The following is a 22,337-nucleotide window of genomic DNA, read 5'->3' as shown; positions in this document are numbered from 1 at the left end:
GTTCGTAAGCACTTTTAAAAAAAATTATCGTATGAATGAGCCCATCGAAACCAAGCAAATTTTGCCCAAATTTTAACACTTTGTGGGCTTTTACCAAACTCGTTGTGTCCTGGTATTGTGAACCCAGGGAAATAAAGATTACTGTCTGTGAGCCTCCCCCGGTGTTCCGTCTCCACCCTAGTCCCCTTCACGCCCTGGGACAACCAGACGTTTCACTTTCAGGCGGAATGCCTCTTCTCTCTGTGATAACAGAAACACACCCTTCGAAGTGCTGTGGTCTGCAAGTCATGCTTCGACTAGTAGCCCCATTTTATTAGTTGTACCTTTAACTTGGCGTCACTCACTTCTCTCTGATAAAGAGGACTGCAGGTGACGGGGCAGGTGAGGGGGGCCTGCTTGTCTTACACCAGCGTCTCAGCACGTTGGGCAAACCCAGAGCACACCTGACAAGGTCCTCCCCCCCCCCCCCGTATGCGCGCGTGCGCGCACACACACACACACACACACACACACACACGCCTCTCACAGCTTGTTAATGTGGCCGGGTGGTGTTCCTGAAATCTATGGTGGATGCAAATAAGAAGCAGAGTATGTGTTTTAAAGCTCAGCTACTGATCAGTGTTTTGATCCTATAGTTAGAAATTTTCCAGCTACTGAAACATTATTAACTCATAAATTTCATATTAGTATAGGGTGTTACGGTGAAAGGATTTTGGATATTTTCGGTTGATACACCATACAGTTGCTTTTTTTTTCAACTTTGTATTTTGAGATAATTAGAGATCTGTGTGCTGTTGTGAACAGTACAGAGTGGATGGACAAGACAGAAGGGTACATCCCTGTGATGGGATACTCCTTGACCCCAGAAGGGAGTGAAGACACTTGAAATGGGTGAATGTTACAGTAAATGAATTGCATCTTGATAAAGCTGTTTAAGAAAGATGATACTGAGAGATGCAGTGCACCCTTTACGGGGACCCCTTGGGCTGCCCTTCAGGGTGCTGTCCCCCCACCTTCAGGCTCTGATGGCTACTTCCCTGGTCTCTGTCTCTGTAAGTGGTCCTTCCCCTCCATCCTCAGCAGCGTTTGGTGTTGTCACTGTTATGTCTCAGCCATTCCGATAGGTATGTAGGTATCTCGATGTAGTAATTTGCATTTCTGGGACGACAGAAGCTGGTGGACGTCTTTCATGTGTTAATTTCCCGTCCGTGAGTCCTCTTTCGTGAGATGTCTACAGGACTGGAACCAGTTTCTAGTTTTTTCTGCTGTTGTGATCAGGGCTTCTTTAGAGATACTAGTCCCCAGTCAGATGTGTAGTTTGCACTTGTTTCCTCCCTGTCTGTATCCTGTCTGTTCACCCGCCTCTTACCTCTTACCAAGAGACGTTTGAATTTGAATACGGTAGTCAGGTTTGTCAGTTTTTCCTTATGGAAGAGTTGTTTGCATAGCCCTGGTCCCAAAGATACTCCCCTTGCTTTTTCCTAGTTTTTAGGTTCTATATTAGGTTATTGATGCGTTCCCGGTTAATTTTTGTATATGGTGTAAGGTTTAGGTCAAGGGTCATTTTTCCCCCTCAAAATGTGCTGCTGTTCTGGCCCCACTTGTTGAAGAGGCTGTCTGTCCTCCACCGGTGGCTCTGCATCCTTGTAAGAAGCTGGGCGTGTTTGTGGGTCTGACTGGGGGCTTCTCTGTTCTGTCTGTTGGCGACTGTCCCCATTCTTAATTACTATGTCTGTAGAATAAGTGTTGAAATCAGGTAGGCTGCTTCCTCCCATGTAATTTCTTTTCCAAAATGGCCTTAGCTATTCTAGTTCCGTTGACTTTCCCTATAAATGTTAGAATAATCTTGTCTATGTCTACCAAAAAAATTCTTGCTGCAATTTTGAAAGGAATTGTCTTCAACCTGTATATCAGTTTGGGGAGGACTAACATCTTTGCTGTGTTGAGTCTTTCAATCCCTGAACATGGTATGTCTCTCCATTTATTTAGACCTAGGTTTCGTTCATCAGTAAGTTGTAGTTTTCAGCGTATAAATCTTTGCACATTTTGTTGTATTTACAGGTAGGTGTATTTTTTTGTGACTGTAGATGACATTATATTTCTAAGTTTAGTAGTTGCTAGTACATAGAAATACAACTTACCTGGTACCCTGTGACCTTGATAAACTCACTCATTTGTTCTAGGAGACTTTCGTAGATTCCCTGGGGTCATCGACGTAGACAACCCAGTCAGCTGCAGACGGGACAGCTTCATTTCTTCCTCCCAATCTGTGTGCATTTTCTTGCCTCCTTGCACTGTGCTGAGTAAGAGTGGTGAGTGGACATCCTTGCCGTGTTCCCCGTCTTGAGGTGAAAGCATTAACTACAAGATTTCTGTGTCAAGTTGAGGAGGTTCTCGGAGAGTTTTTATCACGGATAGATGTCGAATGTTGTTGTATCTTTCTCATGCACTGAATGATATTTTCACGTGATTTGACTGATTTTAGAATGTTGAACCAGCCTTGCATCCCAGGAATAAATCCCGCTGGGTCATGATAGAATTCTTTTTATAGATTGCTGAAATCTGTTTGTTAATATTTTGTCCAGGATTTTTGCATCTGTGTCTGGTCTGTAGTTTTCTCTTTTTTTGTACCATCTTTGTCTGGTTTGGGTATCAGGATAAATCATAAAATGAATTGGAAAACGTCCCCTTCTCTTCTGTTTTCTGGAAAAGATTGTGCATACATGGTGCCAATTCTTCCTTAAATGTTTGGTAGAGTTCTCCAGGGAAACCGTCTTGGCTCAGGGATGTCTTTTCTGAGAAGTTTTAAGAATACGTATTTGATTTCCCTAACAGTTACAAAGCTGCTCGAGTGCTCTGTTTCGTACTGGATGAGTGGTGGGTGCTTTCCCTCCCCTGCCAGGAACCAGCTCATTTAATTTAGATTGTCGAGTTTATGTGTAAAAGTCGTCTCTGTTACTGCCTTGTTATCCTTTTGACATCTGCAGGGTCTGTAGTGATGCTCCCGTTACATTCCTGATGTTGATAAATAATTTGTCTGTTCTCTTTCTCTCTCCCTCTTCTTTGGTCAGTCTTGCTAGATGTTTGTCAATTTGATGAATCTTCTCAGAGAACCAGCTCTTTGTTTCACTGATTTTCCCTTCCATTGCTTTCCTGTTTGCAGTTTCATTGACTTCTGCTCTTACCAGCATTTCCTCCTTTGGCGTCTTTTGGGTTTATTTTGTTCGATTTCTAGGTTCCCAGATGAGAGCTCAGATTACTTGAAACTTTGCCTTCTTTCTAGGACATAAACTGTAAGTTCTCCTCTCAGCTCTCAAGTGGTGTCCCCCAAGTTTTGATCTGTTGTACTTTCATTTCCGTTCAATTCGATTTCCTTAAGACTTCCTCTCTGACACGTGGATGACTTAGGGGTCTGTTGTTTCTTTCCAAGTGTTTGGCGCTCTCTCTGCTACTTTTCTGTTACTGATTTCCAGTTTGATCCCATTGTGGCTGGAGAACACACTCAGTGTGGTTTTAGTTCTTTTACATGTCGCCAGGTTTGTTTCCTGGCCCAAGACACTGCCTGTCTTGGTGCAAGTTTCATAGGAACTTGAAAAGAATGTGTATCCTGTTGCTTTGGAGTAGATGGTCCTGTAAATTCTGATTAGATCCTGTCAGTCAATGTTTAGTTCTCTGTATCTTTGTTGGTTAACTGCCAGAAATGTGGTTTACACATACTCCTTCCCATTCTTTGTCTTTTCACCTTCCTGATGGTATCTTCTGAAACACAGCTTTTAAATTTTGATGAAGCCTAATTTATAGACCTACATTTTTTCTTTTATTTCTTGTGCACTTGTTGCCATATCTAAGCATCCATTGCCTATTCCAAGGTCGCAAAGATTTACCCCTGTATTTTCTGTAAGTGTTTTACAGTTTTAGCTCTTGCATTTAGGTCTTTGATTCATTTCAAGTTTTGTATATGGTGTGAGGTAAGGGTCCAATTTCATTCTTTTACATGTGACTATGCGGTTGTTCCCTCACCATATTTTGAAACACAATTTTTTACCCATTGGATGCTCTTGGCGTCTTTATTGAAATATCGATTTACCAGAGACACATGGATTTATTTCTGGACTCTCAGTTCTGTTCCATTGATCTATATGACTTTCGTTATGCCAACACCACACTCTCTTGATTACTGTAGCTTTGTAGCAAGTTTTGAAATTGGGAGATATGAGTGCTCTAACTTTGTTCCACCTTTTCAGTATTGTTTTGGCTATTCTGGGTCCCTTGTGTTTCCAGATTAATTTTAGAATTGGTTTATCAGTTTCCACAAAGATGTCAGCTGGGATTTAGACTAGGGGTTGCATTGCCTCTGTAGGTCAATTTGGAGAGTATTCTCATCTTAACAATATTAGATCTAACCCATGAACATGGATGTCTTTCCATTTATTTCGATCTTTAGTTTCTTTCAACAGTTTTGCAGTTTTCAGTTTTACACTAATTTTGTTAAATTTATTCCTAAGTACTTTATGCTTTTTTGATATCATTTTAAATGGAATTTCTTACTGAATTTCATTTTTGGATTGTTCATTGTAGGTGTATAGAAATAGAATTGATTTTTGTATATTGATTTTTTTTTTTTGCTTTTTATTTATGTTGGGGTTTTTTTGATTTGTTTTGTTTTTGTTTGTGTATTGATCTCATGTCCTGCAACCTTGCTGAACGTGTTTCTTAGTTCTAACAGTCTTTGGGCTGATTCCTTAGAATTTTCTTTGTTCAAGATCATGTCATCTATGAATAGAGACAGTTTTACTTTTTCCTTTCCAGCAATATGTCTTGTATTTCATTTCCTTGCCGAATTTCCCTCACTCCGACTTAGAACTTGTACGGTGTGGGCATCCTTGCCTTGTCCTTGGTGTTGGAGGGAAGGCGCCTGATCTGTCACCGTGGAGCGTGATGTTAGTTGTGGGTTTATCACGTGTCCTTTATCAGATTGAGGAATTCCCCCCTTTCCTAGTCTGCTGAGTGTTTTTATGTGCTGTTCGTGTGTTACGCATTTTTAGATGACAGATGTTAGAATTATCTGACGGAGGTTTTTGTTTTGTATTTTTGTCGCTGTTGTTGTTTCTGTTTGACAGGGGTTTTAAAGCAGCCTTCCAGCATTCCAGGGCCCCGTATTCCTGGGATGGAAGTCTGACGCTATTCACTTTGCTGTCAGCTTCTCAGGGTTCTTCAGTATAGTTGACTTGATAGTTTTATATTTTTCGTACTCTTGAGCACTATGTAAAAGTGATGCTAGCTCCTATGCTTGAAACAGTATATGGAGTTAAAGAAATCCAGATTAACTACTTTCCTCATGAGAAAGCACACCCAGATTTTGAAAATAAAATAGATGCTGGCTTTGTAAATTAGGGAAAAGATACCCTGTTGTCTTTTTAACCCGTTATCAAAGCAGTCTGATCTGTGAAGGAGTCCTCTTGGTTGCGGGAATTTAGGATTAGTAGATGGAAGTGATTTTTAAGCTAGTGGTTTCTCTGAAAAGGGTCCCCTCCCCCTTAAATGCTAGCTCACTTAAAATATTAGAAATTATGTTTCATTACGTTCCGGGAATTCTGAAAATATTAGGTTAATAAAATTGCTTATTATCTGTTAGCTGGTGAGGACACAGCTCTTTAAGAGTCTGTAATTCATGAATACACTTCAGAGGTAGGGAGAAATTCCGCCCTCGGTGTGAGGGAAGGGCTGCTTTGAATCCGTCAGTTCTTCTGTGAGTCTAGATGCACAGGGAACCTGCAGCTTCAGGTGGTGGTCAGAAATAAACAGGAAATAGCTTTTCTTCCAGTCTCTAAGAGATGTTTTCCTTTGCAAGGGACATGTGCTATTTCCTTGCCTGACAAACAGACAAACAGAAGGCCAGCAGGGACAGACTAGACCACTCAGCCACCCTGCAGAGCCTCCCCGTGGTCAGACTGGAAAGTCAGCACTCGCCCCAAGCCCCCGGCGCTCTGCACAGCATCGCCGAGGCCAACCTGGTGGTCCTGGTCCTCGCCACAGAAAAGGGACATGTCCCAGATCACAAATTAGACAGGATACAGACGGACTGACGGACTTTGCCGGTAACCATCTTGACCTGCTTCTGCTGGTGAGTCCATCTGGGCACCTGTCAAGTGTAGTTGTTTAAAGTTTGTAAACAGGGCCCTCGTACAGATGCAGAGGGTGTGTGTTGAGGACCAGTCGACTTCAGTGTGAAGGAGCTGGTGGTGGGGGGAGCTGGTGGGGAGGGCACCCATGAGCGATCCTGGACCTGCCAGGCGCAACCCCAAACCAGCTAGTGTCCAGCAGGGCCGAACTCGTAACCTTTGGGGGTGTCTTTTTTCTTAATTGAAGTACAGTCAGTTGCAGTGTGTCAGTTTCTGGTGTACAGCATAACGTCCGAGTCGTGTGTGTGTGTGTGTGTATGTATTCATTTTCATACTCTTTTTCATTAAAAGTTATTACAGCATATTGAATATAGTTCCATATACTATACTGGGGGTGTCTTTTCTATAGAGAGAGATCTTCACATCTTTTCTGGACAAAAAAGAAATGAACATTAAAGAATGAATGTGAGTTTTTGCACATTGGTTTGACAGAGCCTGGGCGGGGTGTGAGCAGAAGGGCGGTCCTTTCAGACGGTGGTGGTTCCTGTCCTTGAATAGTCCCACGGTGGCCCCTGTGATGGTAAGGGGTGTCAAGCAGTCAACATCTTGCTTTATTTCTGAGTTTTTTTGATAATTCTCTGAAGAGTCTACAGTCCACCTAGAATTGATGTTCGTGTGTTTTGTGAACTTGCTCCCCTGCCCCGCCTGCCAGCCTGTCACAGGCCGAGCAGGGCCTTTCCTGACCAGGTGGTGTGGGTATCCGGGTCAGGGGGCCAGGGCGGACTTGCTGGAGCTTGTGCGCCGGGGGCTCCGCCCTTCTCTCTGCTGCCATTCTCCTGCAGGTTGAATTCCCAGGTGATCCCTCAATGGCCAGGGCCCCCTGGTGAGAAGGGCTGGCCCTGAAACCAGACCCCGTGAGCGTAAGCCTTGACCAAGTGGGGGGTGCGTGACCCATTCCAGTGTGCCTGGCTTTTCGGGAGGACCTCCTACCCCCAGCCACAGCCAGACAGCAGGAGACCACCCCGCGTCTGGCAGGATGTGAGCTCATGCTGCAGCTCCCCAGCCTCCAGGGGGTTCCAGGGCCATCTTCGGAGCAGGCGTGGAGAGGAGCTGACCCTCCTTCCCAGCCCCTGAGGGGAGGGTCTGTTCCATCCTAGAATGTGGTGGGGCTGGTGGGCCTTGTCCCCACCCTGTGATGGCGCAGATGAACAACGTGACCTCAGAACAGGGGATCCAGGGACATCGCTCTCCCTCTCTCTCTCTCTCATACAAACACACATGTACCCGCCTCGCCCTCTGTGGGTCCCCTTCCCCCTGCGCAGACCACCCCAGCCCCCACAGTCCCTCCGGGCGCCTGGCGTGGCAGGGGCTGGCTGGGGCTGGTGGGCTTCCAGGATGCAGAGGGGGGTGTTCTGGTGAAGGGGTGGCTGGATAGCTGGGTCCCTGGGTAGAAAAATAACTGGATATCGAGCCCCTGGCAGGTGGAACAAGCAGGGAGCGCCCCAGGGCTCCTGAGGGTCTGCAGGGGCTTGGTGCCCACCCAGCTGCATCTTTGGTGCTTTTTACCCACAAATGTTGGGGTAATAGTGACCATTTTGTCCTCTGTCCTGACTACACCTTTGGGGCATTGGCGAGCCTGTGAGCCCATGGGATGGGCCCTTGGCTTTGGAGATCAGCAGGCCTGGGCCTGAGCCTCAGGAACCACACACCAGGCCTTTCAACCCCTCACCTCAGCCAGCAGCTTGTCCTGGGGCTCCTGGCCTTTCTTGGTGTACCCGCCGAGTGCCCTCATGCCTGGGCAAACCCAGCTGGCTAGTCCTTTCCCTGGGCCTCCCTTTCTGGAAAGTCTGGGGCTCTGTACCCCCCACCCCAGCTTCTCTTGGGAACCACATGAAACACAGGATGGGGATCAAAGCAGTGGATCTGTGGTCGTTCCCAGGTGCTGGGAGTGGGGACCCCAGTCCCGGCCTGTCCCTCAGAGGAGCCGCCTCCGGGAGGGGCGGGGGCTCCTGCCTGCAGCCTGGCCCCACCTCCTGGCACAAAACACGCACCCGCCGTGCTGCTGGTGGCTGCAGGTCACGGTCTTCCCCGGCCATAAAGTTGGGTGATTGTGTTTACGGTCTTTATTTTTCATATCAGTAATTGCCTTTTATGGCCCCACTGTCGGCCGCGGCCCGTGCCTCGGATCCCAGGGCGAGCGCCGGACCTTCCTCCTCCACACACGGCACGCCTGCTGCACAGGCGCTTTGGGGAGATCCTGGTTTGTGGTTAAGATTCTCACGCAGGAGCGCGAGGACGATTATGTGTAGCTTTTATCTGGCCCCCAGGATTCTTACTGCATTATCCGTATTTCCTTTAATTTGTGGGATTTCTAGTAAATGGGCTTAAAAATAGGTCTGGGCAAGATGCCAGGCAGATGCGGGCAACAGGCACATCTCTGCGTCTCTCTCTAAAGGCAGAGTGGGGTGACCCCAGTGTCACTCTGGTCTGTGTCTCCCGCGGGCCCCTCAGGCAGCCCTGTCTGCACCCCAGGATGGGCAGGGGTGTGCCAGTCCAGGTGCCCCGCCCCCAGGCTGCATCTGGAGGGCCAGGGCCAGGGCGGGGCCAGGTGTGTGAGTTCTGGTGCTCAGGGCTGCCCTGGAAGGGTCAGGTGTTGGGGTCTGTATGAGGGAAGGAGGCAGATGCCTGCTCTGACGGAGGCCAGGCCGAGCTAGGGTGGGTCACCTGCTGTGGCCTGCATGACTCTTAGGCTCCCCGGGCAGCCTTGCCTCCAGGTTCCAAGTGCAACTCAGCCAACAGGGACCTTGAGGGCTGTGTCAGTGCCACCCGTGGGGGTCCTGGATGTCCCCCTGTGCCCACCGTGTGGGCTGGTTCTCTACTGGGCTCTGAATGGCACAGAACCTTCCATCCTGTAGCCCCTGCAGAGCGTCTCCACGCAGATAGGAGGAATGGGCCCAGAGGCCTCTCCTGCCCATGCAGGTGGGCTGCTGTCACTGCCAGTCCTGTCCCCACGGCCCTTCAGTGGCTGGGGCCTGCCAGATCCCCTCCCCAGGGTGGGGTGTTGCCCCGGAGGGTGGGGGAACATCTTCTGTGATTCCCCTCTGCCGTGGAGTCAGATTGTTTGGGAGAGCTGGACCAGAGTGTCCAGAGGGATAAATGTGGAGGCAGGTGGAGCCTGGGAGCATGGCCCCTGTGTGGGGTGGGTGGCTGGGTGTCCTCGGTGGGGGGGCAGGTATGGAGACCCTGTGCCGGGACCCCTCGGGAGAAAGTGGAACAGGCAGGCCAGCCCCTAGGGAGGGGGTGACGTGGTCCCTGAGATGCTGTGGGTTTATCCCCTGCCCCACACCTGTCTCTTTTCATGACCAAGGTAGGTGAGGCTGACTTAGGAGTGGCCTGGGCCCCACTGCCCAGCTCCAGGCCAGGGGTCCTGGGCCACACCACCAGCAGCCACCTTGGGGGAGCGTGGAGGTGGGACCGGTGTGCTGTGGCCCTGTCTCGGGGTAACTGTCCCCCCCATCCCCCGCGGTTGATTTAGTATTTCTGTGTCGGTCTGATTTACATCAGATTTTTGAGCATAATTAGAAATGCAGGGGAGCTTTGTGTCTTACCTTGACTATTTATGGCGTGATATGCAGATGAGGAGAGCTATGAATATTAAATATGGGAGTGTGTGCAGAGTCTCTGTCTTTAATGAGTTGGGTGACCGGCTGGCCTGGCACGCGCCCCCACTCGGAGCCCCCCAGGCCCGCCGAGGGAGATGGGGGTGGCGGGGGCCGAGGAGGGGAGTCTGGGGCCAGCGGCTGAGCCTGGGGAGCTCCTGCTCTCAGCGCCGGGCCCCTGTGCCCCGGCCTGCCCCCAGCCTGGGGTGCGGGGGACCCTGCCTCCGCCCGGGAGAGGGGAGGAGGGCGAGGGCGCGTCTGCAAGCGCGGATCTGGCTTTTTAAGTTATTAACCTGAGCCCGAGGGGGACACTCTTCAAGCTTTCGTTATTTAAATTACAAATACGGGTGAGAGAGATTATCGGCTCTGTTCAAAACACTCCTTAATTCTTTGCAAACCTTCTGGAACCGCTGTGTGACTAGTCCATGGACTTGTGGACTTGGCCGGGCACAGGATGGGTGGGTGGGCTCATGGGGGCGACTCCCCTCCCGTTGGGCCAACCCCTGTTGTATCTTTAGGTTCCTGCTCTGTTTCTTTGGCTCCCGACACCCGATCAGCACTAAAATCTAAATATTTGAGTGGAGGGTCAGGGGCTGGTGTGTTGGTGGCAGGTAGTCGGGTCTGGTGGGTGGTGGCGTGTCTGAAGGAGTCACAGGCTGCATTGTACCCCTGGATGTGGCCTCAGCTGGGCCACGCAGACCCCTAGACTGGACCCTTGTCAGAGCTCACTGCCAAGGCCATGAGCCATATGACACTAGGCCCGCCATCCTATCTGATAGACCAGCCCCCATGGTCCTGGGGCTGGTGGGGCCGGTGGGGCTGATGGTGACCCGCCCAGTGCCCTGCCCGGTGCCCTGGGGCGCTGGGGCCTAGGAGTGCCGTCTGGAGGGCCGGCAGGGACCCTCCATGTGGGCTCGTATCTCCTCGGGGACCAGTCCTGCATCTGTGACTCTCTCCTTAGGACGGCAGAGGAAGGACTGATAAGCACATTTTTGAATTTGCAGACTCTGGCAGGCTGCCCTTCTCTGTTTGGGAAAAAAAAAAAAAGCAAGCTTCCAGGCAAACATTTGTTAGTGCAGTTAAAACCGGCTTTTATGCTTGATGCCGGTCCAGACTGTGGTCTGGGGTGGAGGCTGCCCAGGAGCCTGGCTGAACACAGGAGGCCTCTGGCCTCTGCCTGTCAGGCGGGGGCGCACTGAGCCGGGGGGGGGGCCTGTCCCAGAGGTGGGGTGGCACCCGGTGACCATGGGATCCTGAGGTTTCAGAGGCCTGAGTGTCCCCTTCCCTGGGCACAGGCGACTCCAGGACAGCCAAGCACAGAGGCTGAGGTGGAATTCTCATCTCCACAGCAGAGTCCTGAGGGCCCAGGGCAAGTCCAGGCCTCGGTGCCTGTGTCCAGCAGGGTCAGTCCCCACCCCTTGATGACCTAGGTTGCCCAGGACGATGGGTGTTGAAAGCAGGAAGCTGGGGAGGGTGGTGCCTGGGTGCAGTCCTGCCTGAGGCCTGAGCAGCAGGAAGCTTGCCCTCTGGGCGCCTCAGCCTCCACCCCACCTGGAGGGGGTGGGGCTGGGAGGTGAGCGCAAAAGTGGGGACCATGGAGAGGGGCTCCTGGGGCTGAAGCCCTACCCCGGAGCCCTGCTCCCGCCCGCCTGTGTCCTTCCACGAGCAGCGAGGCCCCGTGGTGGCCCACCCGTGGTTTTGTGATGTATTAAAAGTTTAATGCAAACCTGAGGCTCAGATGGGTTGGTGCCTCGCCCAGCTCTCCGGGGACCTGGCTCCTCAGAGCCCGGTGGCCTTGCTTCAGACAGGTACCTGAACCCCTGGGCCGCATCCCCCTTGCCCCTCAGAGGAGCAGAGCTCTGCAGCCGACCAGATCATTACCCAGGGGCAGGGTGCAAGGGAGCTCCCTCCTGCAGGCCCAGGTAACCAGAGCCTGCGCTGAAATTGGAAGGCAAGGCAGTTGCTCTGCAGGCCACTGGCCAGCGTGAGCCGCTCCCCACCCTGCCCCCCTCACTCTCTCCCTACAGCCTCCCACGCAGCAGCCTAGGCGGTACTCCTGACACCCCGACGTGCCCACGTGTGTTAGTGCTGACTCAGAGTAACCTGGGAGATGAGGCCACTGGAGTGCCTTGCCTCTTAGGCAGTGTCCTTGTTGCCAAGCTGGCTTCTCTTGAGACCCTGAGATGGTGGGGCTGCCATGGGGGTGGGTCCCCAGCTCGGGGCAGGGGAGGCAGGTGGTGAGAGGGGCTGCTTTTGCTCCTGCCAGTATGTTTCCTGGCACACCTGCCCCCCGCCTCCCCTGCTGTGGCTGTGTTTAATGGCCGTGCATTTGCCGAGGTCCAGACCTCTTATTAGATGGGTAAAATTAAATCCTGCAAAATAATTGTATTTAATTTAATTTATCTCGCCTCTCTTTCCCTTGCTGGTAGTGATCCTGCAGAAATTAAACACTGCATTCCTCCACCCTGGGGTGCCACTGGAAACTCTTTGGGGTCTAGGGTGGGTGCAGGAGGAATGGGGAGCTGCCGGGCTGGCCTTGCCTGGGCTTCTGCGGGACCCTGACACCCCCGGCCCCTGTGTCCATGCACATCCCCCCACAGTTTTCTCTTGTCCCACTTTGTGCTGGGCTGCCTAGAGGGGGCTGGGAGGGGCTCCGGTTGACCATCCATAATCCCAGGGCCTGAATCCTAGCCGTCCCGAGAGCAGGTCCACAGAGAAGAGACCCTGCCCTTTATTCCGGGGGAGGCCTTGGAGTCTGTGTGCAGTGCCCCCCAACCCCCTGCCACCGCCCAAGGCTGGCATAGCTGCAGGGGCTGGACTCCACAGGGTTTCCCCAAAGTGGGTTCCATTCTGAAGGGCATTATGAACTGGAGGGTTCTGTGCTGCAGTGGCTTTGAGGATGGCTGGGATGAACAATGATAGGGATCTCTGACATTCCGTCTGTCCCTTCAGAACCTTCCGGAAGTGGACAGGCATGCAAATCTTGCTGTGTAGGAGACAGAGCAGGTGGTGTTGCTTGGGTAGCAGGGGCTGGGGAAACTGAGACACAGAAGGAGGAGGTGGTGGTGTGGGGCTGGGCAGGGAAGGGCGAGGAGGCCGCCCCTGTGGTCCCCGCAGGCCCCTGGCCCCTCTCCTCTCGGGCCTCTGCCCAAGGGTCAGCCCTTGGCTGGGCCTGCTTTCATGGCCCTGGGTGTGTAAACCAAACCTTTTTTTTTCTTTTCTTCTAAAGTTCAGCTTTGTTCTTGCTCCAGCCTAGGCTTCTAAGAAAGCAACCTGAAACCAGCTAGCGCTGGGCTCTCCCAGGCTGGGCCATGGGGCGGCAGGCTCACCCGCACAGGTGGCTTGAGGACACAGCAACAACAGGGCTGGTTGTCCCCATCCCTGGGGACCAGACGGCCTCGTCACCTGCCAAGGGGAGGAGGTTAGTCCCCTCTCTGGGCGAGTGGTTGGGCCCCATCCCAGGGGCACAGGTCCCTAAAGTGCAGATGGGGGCGTAGGTGGGCTGGGGCCCGATGGAGATGCCCACCTGGACCACTACCCTCCCACTCAGGTCACAGCAGGCAGCGTCACCGAGGTGCAGCTTACAGGTGTAGCATGTACCAGGCTCCAGCCGGGCTCTTTCCTGACACTGTCTCCCCGGACCCTTGCTGTCCCCATTGGAGGGTAAACCCGACCCCCATTGATACGCGAGTCCCAGACATAGAGTCCTTTGTAGGACCCGCCCAGTGGAACCCAGGATGCGCCCTTGGAAGGGCAGCTCTGCAGGCCTTGCGCTGTCCCCCAATCTCGGTCAGAACCTGCCCACTCCCTGCCCAGCCCAGGGCAATGGGGACCCTCTTTGTGTGCCTCTGCCCACCCCAGGCAGGCTGGGTCACCCCTCTTGCGGCACAAGAGCCCCCATTTGGCTCAGGAGACCCCCACCTCTCTCTGGGAGGCTCCTGGTGGTGGGGGCTGTGGGTCTGGGGAGGGGGCCATTGGGAGGGCCCTCCCTGCTCTGCTGTGCGTGTTTCTGGGCAGCACAGCGCCTCTCTTGCGGCCCTCCCCAGCCGAGCCCAGCATCGGGTTAAATGCCCACCAGGCATCAGGCAGCCCATAAGCTCATGAATAACACCTGGGTGGTGGGCTTCCCTGAGGAAGTGGCAGTGAAGCAGGCAGCTCCGTTCCGGGGAGGGCCAGGGTGCGGCACAGAGGAGGGGGCAGCTCATGTCGTGGGCAGGGGAGGGCTGTGTCCTGGGTTCCTTGGGGTCTGAGTCCTGCTCCCAGGCGGCGGTTGGCTCCTGCCCTTCCCTACCCATCATGGGTCCTGCTGTCCTTTGGCTCTGAGTGTCCCTCCGATTCCGCACGTCAGCTTTGCCTGTGCCCAGTCTGCTCCCCTTTGTGGCTGGGTAGGCAGGTGGGGCTGTGCCTGAAACCCCCACCCCAAGGCCCCAGCCCCCTCATCTGGGGGCCAGTTGGCTTCTCCTAGGCCCCAGGAAAGAGAGACCACCAGGACCACACAGCCCCTTCTGGCCAAGCTGCCTGTGGCCCTGCACAGCTTCCCAGGGGCGATGAGGACAAGGCCCTGTGGCCTGGGAGTGCGACGGGGTAGGGCCCGCTCACCCAGCCTCCGCTCTGGGCTCGACTGCACTGGACGATCTGTCAGGTACAGATGAGGAGGGGCCTAAGGTCTGGACACACTCCTTCACCCGGCGGTCGAGCCAGGACGCCATGCCCGGCTAGCGGTGAGACGGCGCTGCCAGTGTGGGTCTCAAGCGGGAGGGGGTCCGGCTGAGCCCTGCTCTCCTCGCCCTGACGGCCCAGGGTCCCCAGAGCACCAGGCCGGACAGTTTATGTTCACGCTCTGAACGCAGGCCTAGCTCGCCGTCCCTCCGCGAGCTGCCGTCAGCCCGCGAGCTGCCGTCAGCCCGCGTGGAGGCGTGCGGCCTCTTCTCTGCGCGTGGACCTCTTCCCGTCCACCGTTCGGCGGCGTCTATCTGGTCTCGGAAGCTGGGCCGTGGTGTGTGGATGAGGAGGTGTCAGGTGGCTCCTCCTTTCTCTCCGGATGCCTTGGAGGGGCTGGCGGGAGGGGTGCTGCCTGTCGCCCTGGCCTCCTCCCTGCTGCAGCGTCAGGGCTAATTCACACTACAGGAGACCCGAACTTGGCCATCTCGTCTGATCCCTGTCCCTTCTTGCAGCTGCCACAGTTGGTGGCAGGCTGGGAAGCTGAGGCTGGGCAGGCCGGTGATTTGCCCCAGGGCCCATGCAATCCAGTGGGCCGTGACTTGAGCCTCGAAGGAGGTGCGTCCTCTGGAGCAGGACTGGCCACCCCTGCCCAGGAAAGTCTCGGCAGAGGGTGGACACTGCGGGCCCCGCATGCGCAGCCCAGCAGCACGGCTAGCCTGGGGAGTAGCGTCTGCTGCCACCTCTGGGGCTGGTGCATCAGGGGCCCCTGGTTGCCTGGCCCCAGTTGGAACAGTTACTATCACAAAGTTATACTTCTTTAAGAGAGCTGCCCCGGCCGAGGGGTTGGAAGCCAGGGTGACCACCTGGGAGACTGGGAGTGGGGTGTTGGGGCTGGACTAGTTGGGCCTGCTACTCTAGAACCCCAAGGAGGGGGGTGGAGAAGGGGGGCACTGGGGTGGGGGTGCCGGGCCTCTGCCCTCCTATCTGTCTCTGGGCCTCTTCCTCCCTGGCCCCTTGCTCTCTCCTTCTTCTGCCTCATCTTCTCATCTCCTTCCTTTTTCTCCCCTTCTGGGCTCCCCTCCCTCACCCAGTTTCTGCCCTGCCTGCCCTGACCTGCTGGCCTCCCTCCCCCATCATCGTCACCCCCCTTCCGCCCTAGAAGAGTTAGGCAGCTCTGCCAGCCCTGCAGACTGTTTGGAATAGTTTAAATGCTTTGACACTCGGGCTGTACTGGATGGCAGGGTGGCAGTTTGCTGGGTAATTCATATGCAAAACTGCACTATAAATTTCCAGGCTGTCTCAGTTGCCGTGGCACCACGAAGCGTCTCTCCACGTACAGTACAGTATTTCTGCCATCTTTGTTTGCATTGCAGTGAGTCATCAAAAGTCTGTCTTGTACCAACACCCGGAGCCGCGCATTCCTCTGGCACCAACACTCCACTGTTTTTAAAGCTGGGGCTGGGAGCTGGCATTTACTTCGGCTCCCAAATCAAAGGCGGCTATTCATTCCCGAGAGCTGCCTGAATGTCCGTCTGCATCCGGCCTCTTCATTTAGATGCTGTGCGCTGCCCCGGAGAGTCGGGCTGGGTGCAGCTGAGCCGCGGCCGAGCCCAGCTCCGAGACTCTCTCTCTGCCCTCCTCCTCCTCCTCCTCCTCCTCCTCCTCCTCCTCCTCCTCTCCCGGCTCCTCGCACCCTCCCCACCCCAAGGGCTCCCGCTCCGTTTGCTGCATTCTCCGAGCAGCTGGCGGCTGCGGGCGGCCGGCGTGCGGGCAAGCCTGCCCCTGCCAGGCTGAGCGGGCAGTGCCGGGGCCACGGCGGCAGCGGCCAAAGGTAGGTCTCCCCCGCTGGCTGGTACCACCGGCCAGGCTGGCAACTTCTCCGCAGCGGGGTCGCTGCAGACCCTCCCCCAAGCGGCCGCCCACCTGCCCAACTCCTGCCGGCCAGTCCAGTGCTCCGCCCTCCCTCCGCTGGCCGCCCGGCGCCACTGCGGCCGCCTGCACTTTCCTCCCGCGGGACAGAGCGGCCCTTTGTACGGCCGCAGGCTGCGCGGAGTTGGGCCAGCGCCTTCTCTGGCCCCTCCATCCCGGACCCCTCCTCTGAGCCCGGCAGCAGATCCACAGCACTGGAGCCCCGTTCCTAGCCCCTGGGGGCTGGTGGCATCCCGGCAGCATCTGAGCCCTTGCCGGGCCCTCCCCCATCTCCCCACGACCCCTCTGGTCACCTGGGCTGGGAACAAGCCAGCAGGGATTGGCCAGCGTTGGAAGCTGGGGGCCAGGAGTACGTGCAGGTGGGGCCGCGACAGGCTCCCAACTCCTGGTCTGGCAGCCGGTCCCTGACAGCAGCCGGAAGCCCGGGAGCCGGTCAGGACTCAGAGACCCCTCTGGCCCCAGGTCTCTGCCGGGAGAGGGAGCAGAGGTGGCGGAGCCGCCGAGTTCTCCCAGCTTCAGCTCACTTCCCTGGGCACCCCCACCCCGCCGACTCTCCAGGGGACTGAGGGGCAGCTCCTAAGCCTGGCGGGCGGAATTCCCTTGCTGACTGGCCGCTGCGTGGCTGAAACCAAACCGAAACCAAAGCTTCCACAGACCCCCACGAGGCAGCCCTGTGGTGCCCTGCCCCATGCTCTGGGCTCTGGCCCCTCCCAGGGGAAAGGCAGCCAGGGGCTCCTTTGCCACTAACTTTTTCCTGGGAGAAGAGTCGTGCAGACACGGGCCTGCCGCCGTCACCCCTCCGAGCGCCGCCGTTGAACTGCCCCACTCCGGACCTCATGGCCCATCTGCCGCCTGTGCAGGCCTCTCTTCTTCTGCTAGGACTGGGTGTCTCCCGGCCCCCCCGGGGCTCATGCTCTCTCCTGGGCGGCCTCTGGAAGCAGCCCATGGTGGCGTGGGGGGCATCCCTTGGTTGGGAACTTGGTTCAGAGCATCTGGCGTCCTGTACAACACTGTTGGTCCAGCCAGGGTCCCACTGTAGGTGAGGTCGGCTCCGAGACCTGGTCTGGCTTGTGGCAGCTAGAGGAAGTCTGGGGTACCCAAGAGGAGGGCACAGGCCGCTCGGGGCAGAGCGGGGGTGGTGCGGAGTTTGGCCCTTCGGGGGGCCGTCCGGGAACCTCACCACAGTGCCTCCTGCCCTCTCCTGCAGATGTGCCCCGCTCGGCTGCTCCCGCGCTGAGAGTCTGAGGCGAGCCCACAGTGCCTGCCCGCCATGTCGCAGACGCTGCACATCGAGATCCCCAACTTCGGGAACACCGTGCTTGGCTGCCTCAACGAGCAGCGCCTGCTGGGCCTCTACTGCGATGTGTCCATTGTGGTCAAGGGCCAGGCCTTCAAGGCCCACCGGGCCGTCCTGGCCGCCAGCAGCCTCTACTTCCGCGACCTGTTCAGCGGCAACAGCAAGAGCGCCTTCGAGCTGCCGGGCACGGTGCCGCCCGCCTGCTTCCAGCAGATTCTGTCCTTCTGCTACACAGGCAGGCTGACCATGGCAGCCAGCGAGCAGCTCGTGGTCATGTACACAGCTGGCTTCCTGCAGATCCAGCACATCGTGGAGCGCGGCACAGACCTCATGTTCAAGGTGAGCTCGCCCCACTGCGACTCGCAGACCGCCATGATCGAGGACGCCAGCTCTGAGCCCCAGAGTCCCTGCAACCAGCTGCAGCCGGCCGCTGCCACCGCCCCCCCATACGTCGTGTCCCCCTCCGTCCCCATCCCGCTGCTGACCCGCGTGAAGCATGAAGCCATGGAGCTGCCGCTAGCCGCCGGCCCAGGCCTGGCCCCCAAACGCCCGCTAGAGACGGGGCCCCGGGACGGCGGGACGGCGGCGGTGGGTCCTGCGGTGGCGGCGGGCACGGCCCCTCTCAAGCTGCCCCGGGTCTCCTACTATGGGGTGCCCAGCCTGGCCACCCTCATCCCCAGCATCCAGCAGGTGCCCTACTCCCAGGGGGAGCGGACCAGTCCAGGGGCCAGCAGCCTGCCCACCACCGACAGCCCCACCTCCTACCACAACGAGGAGGATGAGGAGGATGATGAGGCCTACGACACCATGGTGGAGGAGCAGTACGGCCAGATGTACATCAAGGCCACGGGCAGCTATGCAGGTAACGCACAGTGGGGGCCTGGCCCCACGCCACTGCTGCAGCCGCCCGCCAGCAGGCCTGGGTGGACCTCAGGCCCTGGGTGGGCACCGAGGCAACCCTGGCCTTATCTGGTGGCACGCATAGCCTAGTAGTAAGATGGGCATGTCCTGGGGCCAGGACAGCTCGGGGAGGCCCCTGTGCCAGATGTGTGCAGGGGAGAGTCCCCAACTGGACTGGATGAGCTGGCAGCATCTGAGACCTGAGGTGGGAGCAGGACCTAGGTCTGTCTTGCAGGGCCTTAGTGAAGGACTTTAAACTTGATCCTGGATGAGATGAGAGGCCATGGGAAGGTGTCCAGCTGCAGTGTAGCATGTTTCTTTCACTGGACAGGTGAAGAGACTGAGGGCCTCAGTGGACCAGGGATCTGCCTGAGGTCTCACAGGGTACTGTGTGACCCAGGCTGGTCACTCGCCTGCTCGAGACCTCAGTGTCCCTGTCTGAAGTGCCCCAGCAGGCCATCTCCATTACCTTTGACCTCAGCCCTCTCCCTACCCAAGTGCTTTTGCCTTCTCTCTGACTCTCAGTGAGTTCAGAGTTTCCCTTGGACCTGTCCCATTTGTGGCCATCTTTCTGGGCCCAGCACCAAAGGACAGGCCAGACAGTGCCTGTTGAATTGAATGAGCTGCCCCTCAACTTGTTCTGAGACCAGAGGGGACTGCTGCCTTTGGGAGCTTTAAGCCCACAGTGCTCTGATTTGAGGTGCTGCCTGTAGGCTGTGTCACTGTCCCTGGGGGCCGCTCAGAGTTTGCCGGGTGGAGGGTCCTGTAGCTGAGGCCCCGGATTGGTGTCTCCAGCCTTCTGTGTTCCCCGAAAACTGGCTGTGTGCCTGGGCCCGCTTCCTGCCTGATCTGCATGCAGGGCCTGTGTCCGGTGGGCTGGACTAGATACGTGGTGCCAGTGGGAAGTGACGTGCCCGTGCTGAGGCCCCACAGGGCAGTGTGGGGACCCTTTCCTCCCCCGAGACTTCCCATGTCCTAGTGCCCTGTTGGGGCAGACGCTGCTCCCCACCTCTTCCTCCCTGTTCTGCTCCGCAACCTCCAGGCAGACACTCGTGCAGACTTAGTGCCGGGGGCAAGGGCGGAGGGAGCCAGGAGCACCGGTTAGCTTGGGCCCTTGGGACCCCCCGGCCCCCTTAGTGGCTGAGGACTGGATGGCTGGGTCTCGGCCTCTGGTCTGGACAACCTGGGTCCCTCTCAGAGCTGTGGGAGAGGCACTGCCCCCGAGAGCTCCCCCTGGGGCCCTAGGCCTGCCTTGGTTTTCCCTAGAACTCATTGTCTTTTAATGCATACTGTCATACTTACATGAATTCCGCAGGACACTGACACCAAGACCACCTCCATCTGGACTAGGTTTTTTCTCTTAGTGGGAAAACTGCAAGCTCTGGTGTGGGTCAGGCCTTGCCAAGACCCCTGGGAACTGCCCGTGTGCTGTTTCCTTCTCTGTCTCCACTTCCCAGCTGACAGCTACCAGAGTGGGGGGAAGATCCTTAGAGCCAAGACTGGGCCAGAGGGCCCTGGGCGGCTCCCAAGCCCCTTCCCTGAGGAAGCAGGCTGCGTGGGGCCAGGGCAGACCGCGCTGTCTCTGTGGAAGCCCCATGCCGGCAGCTGGACAGGGCTCTGTGGAGGGGTCACAGCAGATCTGCTGAGGGCCCAGTGGCCTGTAGAGGTGTACCTCGGAACCACGAGAGGACCCTAATTCAGACGGCTCCCTAGGGTCCTCCCTGCACAGCCCCCTGCCCACTCAGATGTGTCTGAGTCACTGAGAAACAGGACAGGGCACTGGGATTGCTGGTGAGGGAGCACTGCAGTAGCTGGTCGGTGGGCACCTGCCCTTCCGGCTGCATGGGCCTGGACTCCCTCCTCACAGGACAGTCGTGGCCTGCCTGCGTCCTTGGATTTTCTAAGGAGCCAGGGGGCAGTGGCTGTGGGCAGCCCATGGTAGGGCTTGGGAAGCCAAGCTGCCCCGAGCCACTGCCCTCACCATGGCGAGACCGTCTCACCAGCCCTCCCCTCAAGTCAGACAACATACTCAGTCCTACTGAGGCCAAGGCCGGTGTTCCTGTACTCCTCGGCCCTCAGAGCCCTTCCCCACCCCTCCAGGGCTGTTGGAGGTGGGTCAGGATGGTGGGAGCTGGGAGACTGGAGGGGGCAGGGGGCATGCAAGCGGTATGCCTTCAGCTGGCCTGGGGTGGTCCAGTCTGGTTTTCTCCTCGGTGAGCCCATAAGTGGGGCAGGGACGGGGTGTGCAATATCTTGGTTAAAATCTAGGTTATTGGCAGTGATGTCACTGGCATCACCGGCTGCCGGGCGCGCTGGGAAGAGGGTTGTGGGGGAGGGACCATGGGGGCACAGCAGGCAGAGAGGGGCCCAACCCCAAAGGCTGGTGATTCCTTGGGCACCGGCTCCCCGTACCCCAGGCTCTTTCTGTGCACTGGCCTGGCCTGGTCGGGAACATCCTCACACCCCCTGGGCAGCTGGTGGCCTGGGGCCTGGACGAGAGTCAGGCAGCTCTCTGAGCTGGTGGCATCCGGAATGTTCTAAGGTGAAGTTCTGGGGCCTCAGGGACGTGGGAACCCTTTCTTCTTTCTGGCTTCAGTCTCCCCACCTGCCAAGGGAGAGTCGGCCTGAGTGACCTTCAGAGGTCTTCTGACCAGCACCCTGTGTGCAGGGCCTTGTGGCTGGGCACCCCCACCCCAGGGAAGAGCCATTAGCAGCTCCTACATAGCGGGCCTCTTGTTGTGGAAATTAAGGGCTTAAACACCACAGGTGAAGTGAATGGACTCCTGACGGCTCCCCCAGCAGCGGCCCCCCACCCCGTCCCATGTCTCCCCTCCTCCCACGACCTGCATCCTTATCCATAGGTGGAGGAAGATGGTTGATTTACCCTCTTCCCTCGAAGGACGAAGGACGCAGGGATGTTTCTGATTTGTTGCTGTTAGGAGTGGTGGCACCGGGGAGGCCCTAACCGTGAGGGTGTTGATGGGGCCGGGTCAGACTCGTCCCACCTCGCAGGGGGCTCCCTGCGAGCATGTCAGCTGCTAGGCAGGGAGCTCCAGGGCAGTGCGGGCCGTAGGGGTCAGTGTTGGTTCTGGGGTGGGGAGGCACGGGGGCCGTACAGGGTCTGCTCCCCAGTCTCGGCTCCTTTACGCTCCTTGGGCACATCGGTCCCTGCAGGCTGCGAGCAGTGGTGGCCAGGATGGGTCCCCCCACTAAGTGGAGACAGACAGACACAAGCTGGACCCTGAACCAGTACTGAATCATGGCTGGGCAGTCAGCGTCAGGGCAGGCTGCCCCCTGGCCCCTGGGAGGGAGGCTGTGGGGTGGGGGGACTGAGCCAGCAGAGGGCATGGCGAGGGAGGCTCCGACACCCACCTAACCCCTCCTCTGTCCTCTGTGGTTCTGACCACCTTCTGGCTTCCAGGCCTGGCCAGCCTTCCCAGCCCGCTCCCCTCACGGGGCAGATGTTGAATCACGCACGCAGCCGTGGCTCCCTGTGGGAGACGCCAGCTTCCGTGTGAACCCTTTCCCAGGAGGGGACCTCCACTGGGGCCTAGCTGGTGTGCCAGGGCATGGCTGGTGGCCCGAGAGCTGGTGGCCAGCATGTGTGGTGGCCCCGGGTGGTCCTGCTCCTTCCCCGGATGTGCCCATTGTCCCCACGCCTGGACGCAGGACAGACCTTGCCTTTTTTTCTCCCCCTCTTTGTTGTTTATTGAAGTGTTTATACAGAATAAAATGGACTAATTTTAAGTGTATAGATGACAAGTTAGG

General features: G+C 56.6%; 1 protein-coding gene across 7 annotated transcripts in view; it reads left to right on the top strand.

The window, feature by feature from the left end:
- NACC2 (NACC family member 2) overlaps positions 1-22,337 on the top strand; it is a 69,340-nt gene that overhangs the window by 21,172 nt on the left and 25,831 nt on the right. For 4 of the 7 annotated variants that reach the window (XM_072960399.1, XM_072960396.1, XM_072960400.1 and 1 more), the window contains exon 2: positions 17,580-18,531. In XM_072960399.1, the coding sequence (XP_072816500.1) occupies positions 17,643-18,531 (889 nt within the window). In that variant the 5' untranslated portion in view covers positions 17,580-17,642. Of the gene's footprint in view, positions 1-16,180; positions 16,275-16,375; positions 17,412-17,579; positions 18,532-22,337 lie in introns of those variants that run through there. The other 3 variants (XM_072960402.1, XM_072960397.1, XM_072960398.1) reach the window with 3 other exon arrangements.

This window comes from Vicugna pacos, chromosome 4 (genome assembly GCF_048564905.1).
Source record: "Vicugna pacos chromosome 4, VicPac4, whole genome shotgun sequence".
In the NCBI taxonomy this organism is placed as follows: Eukaryota; Metazoa; Chordata; class Mammalia; order Artiodactyla; family Camelidae; genus Vicugna; species Vicugna pacos.
Note: the sequence above shows the minus strand (reverse complement) of the source record. Positions and strands in the feature narration are given on the sequence as shown.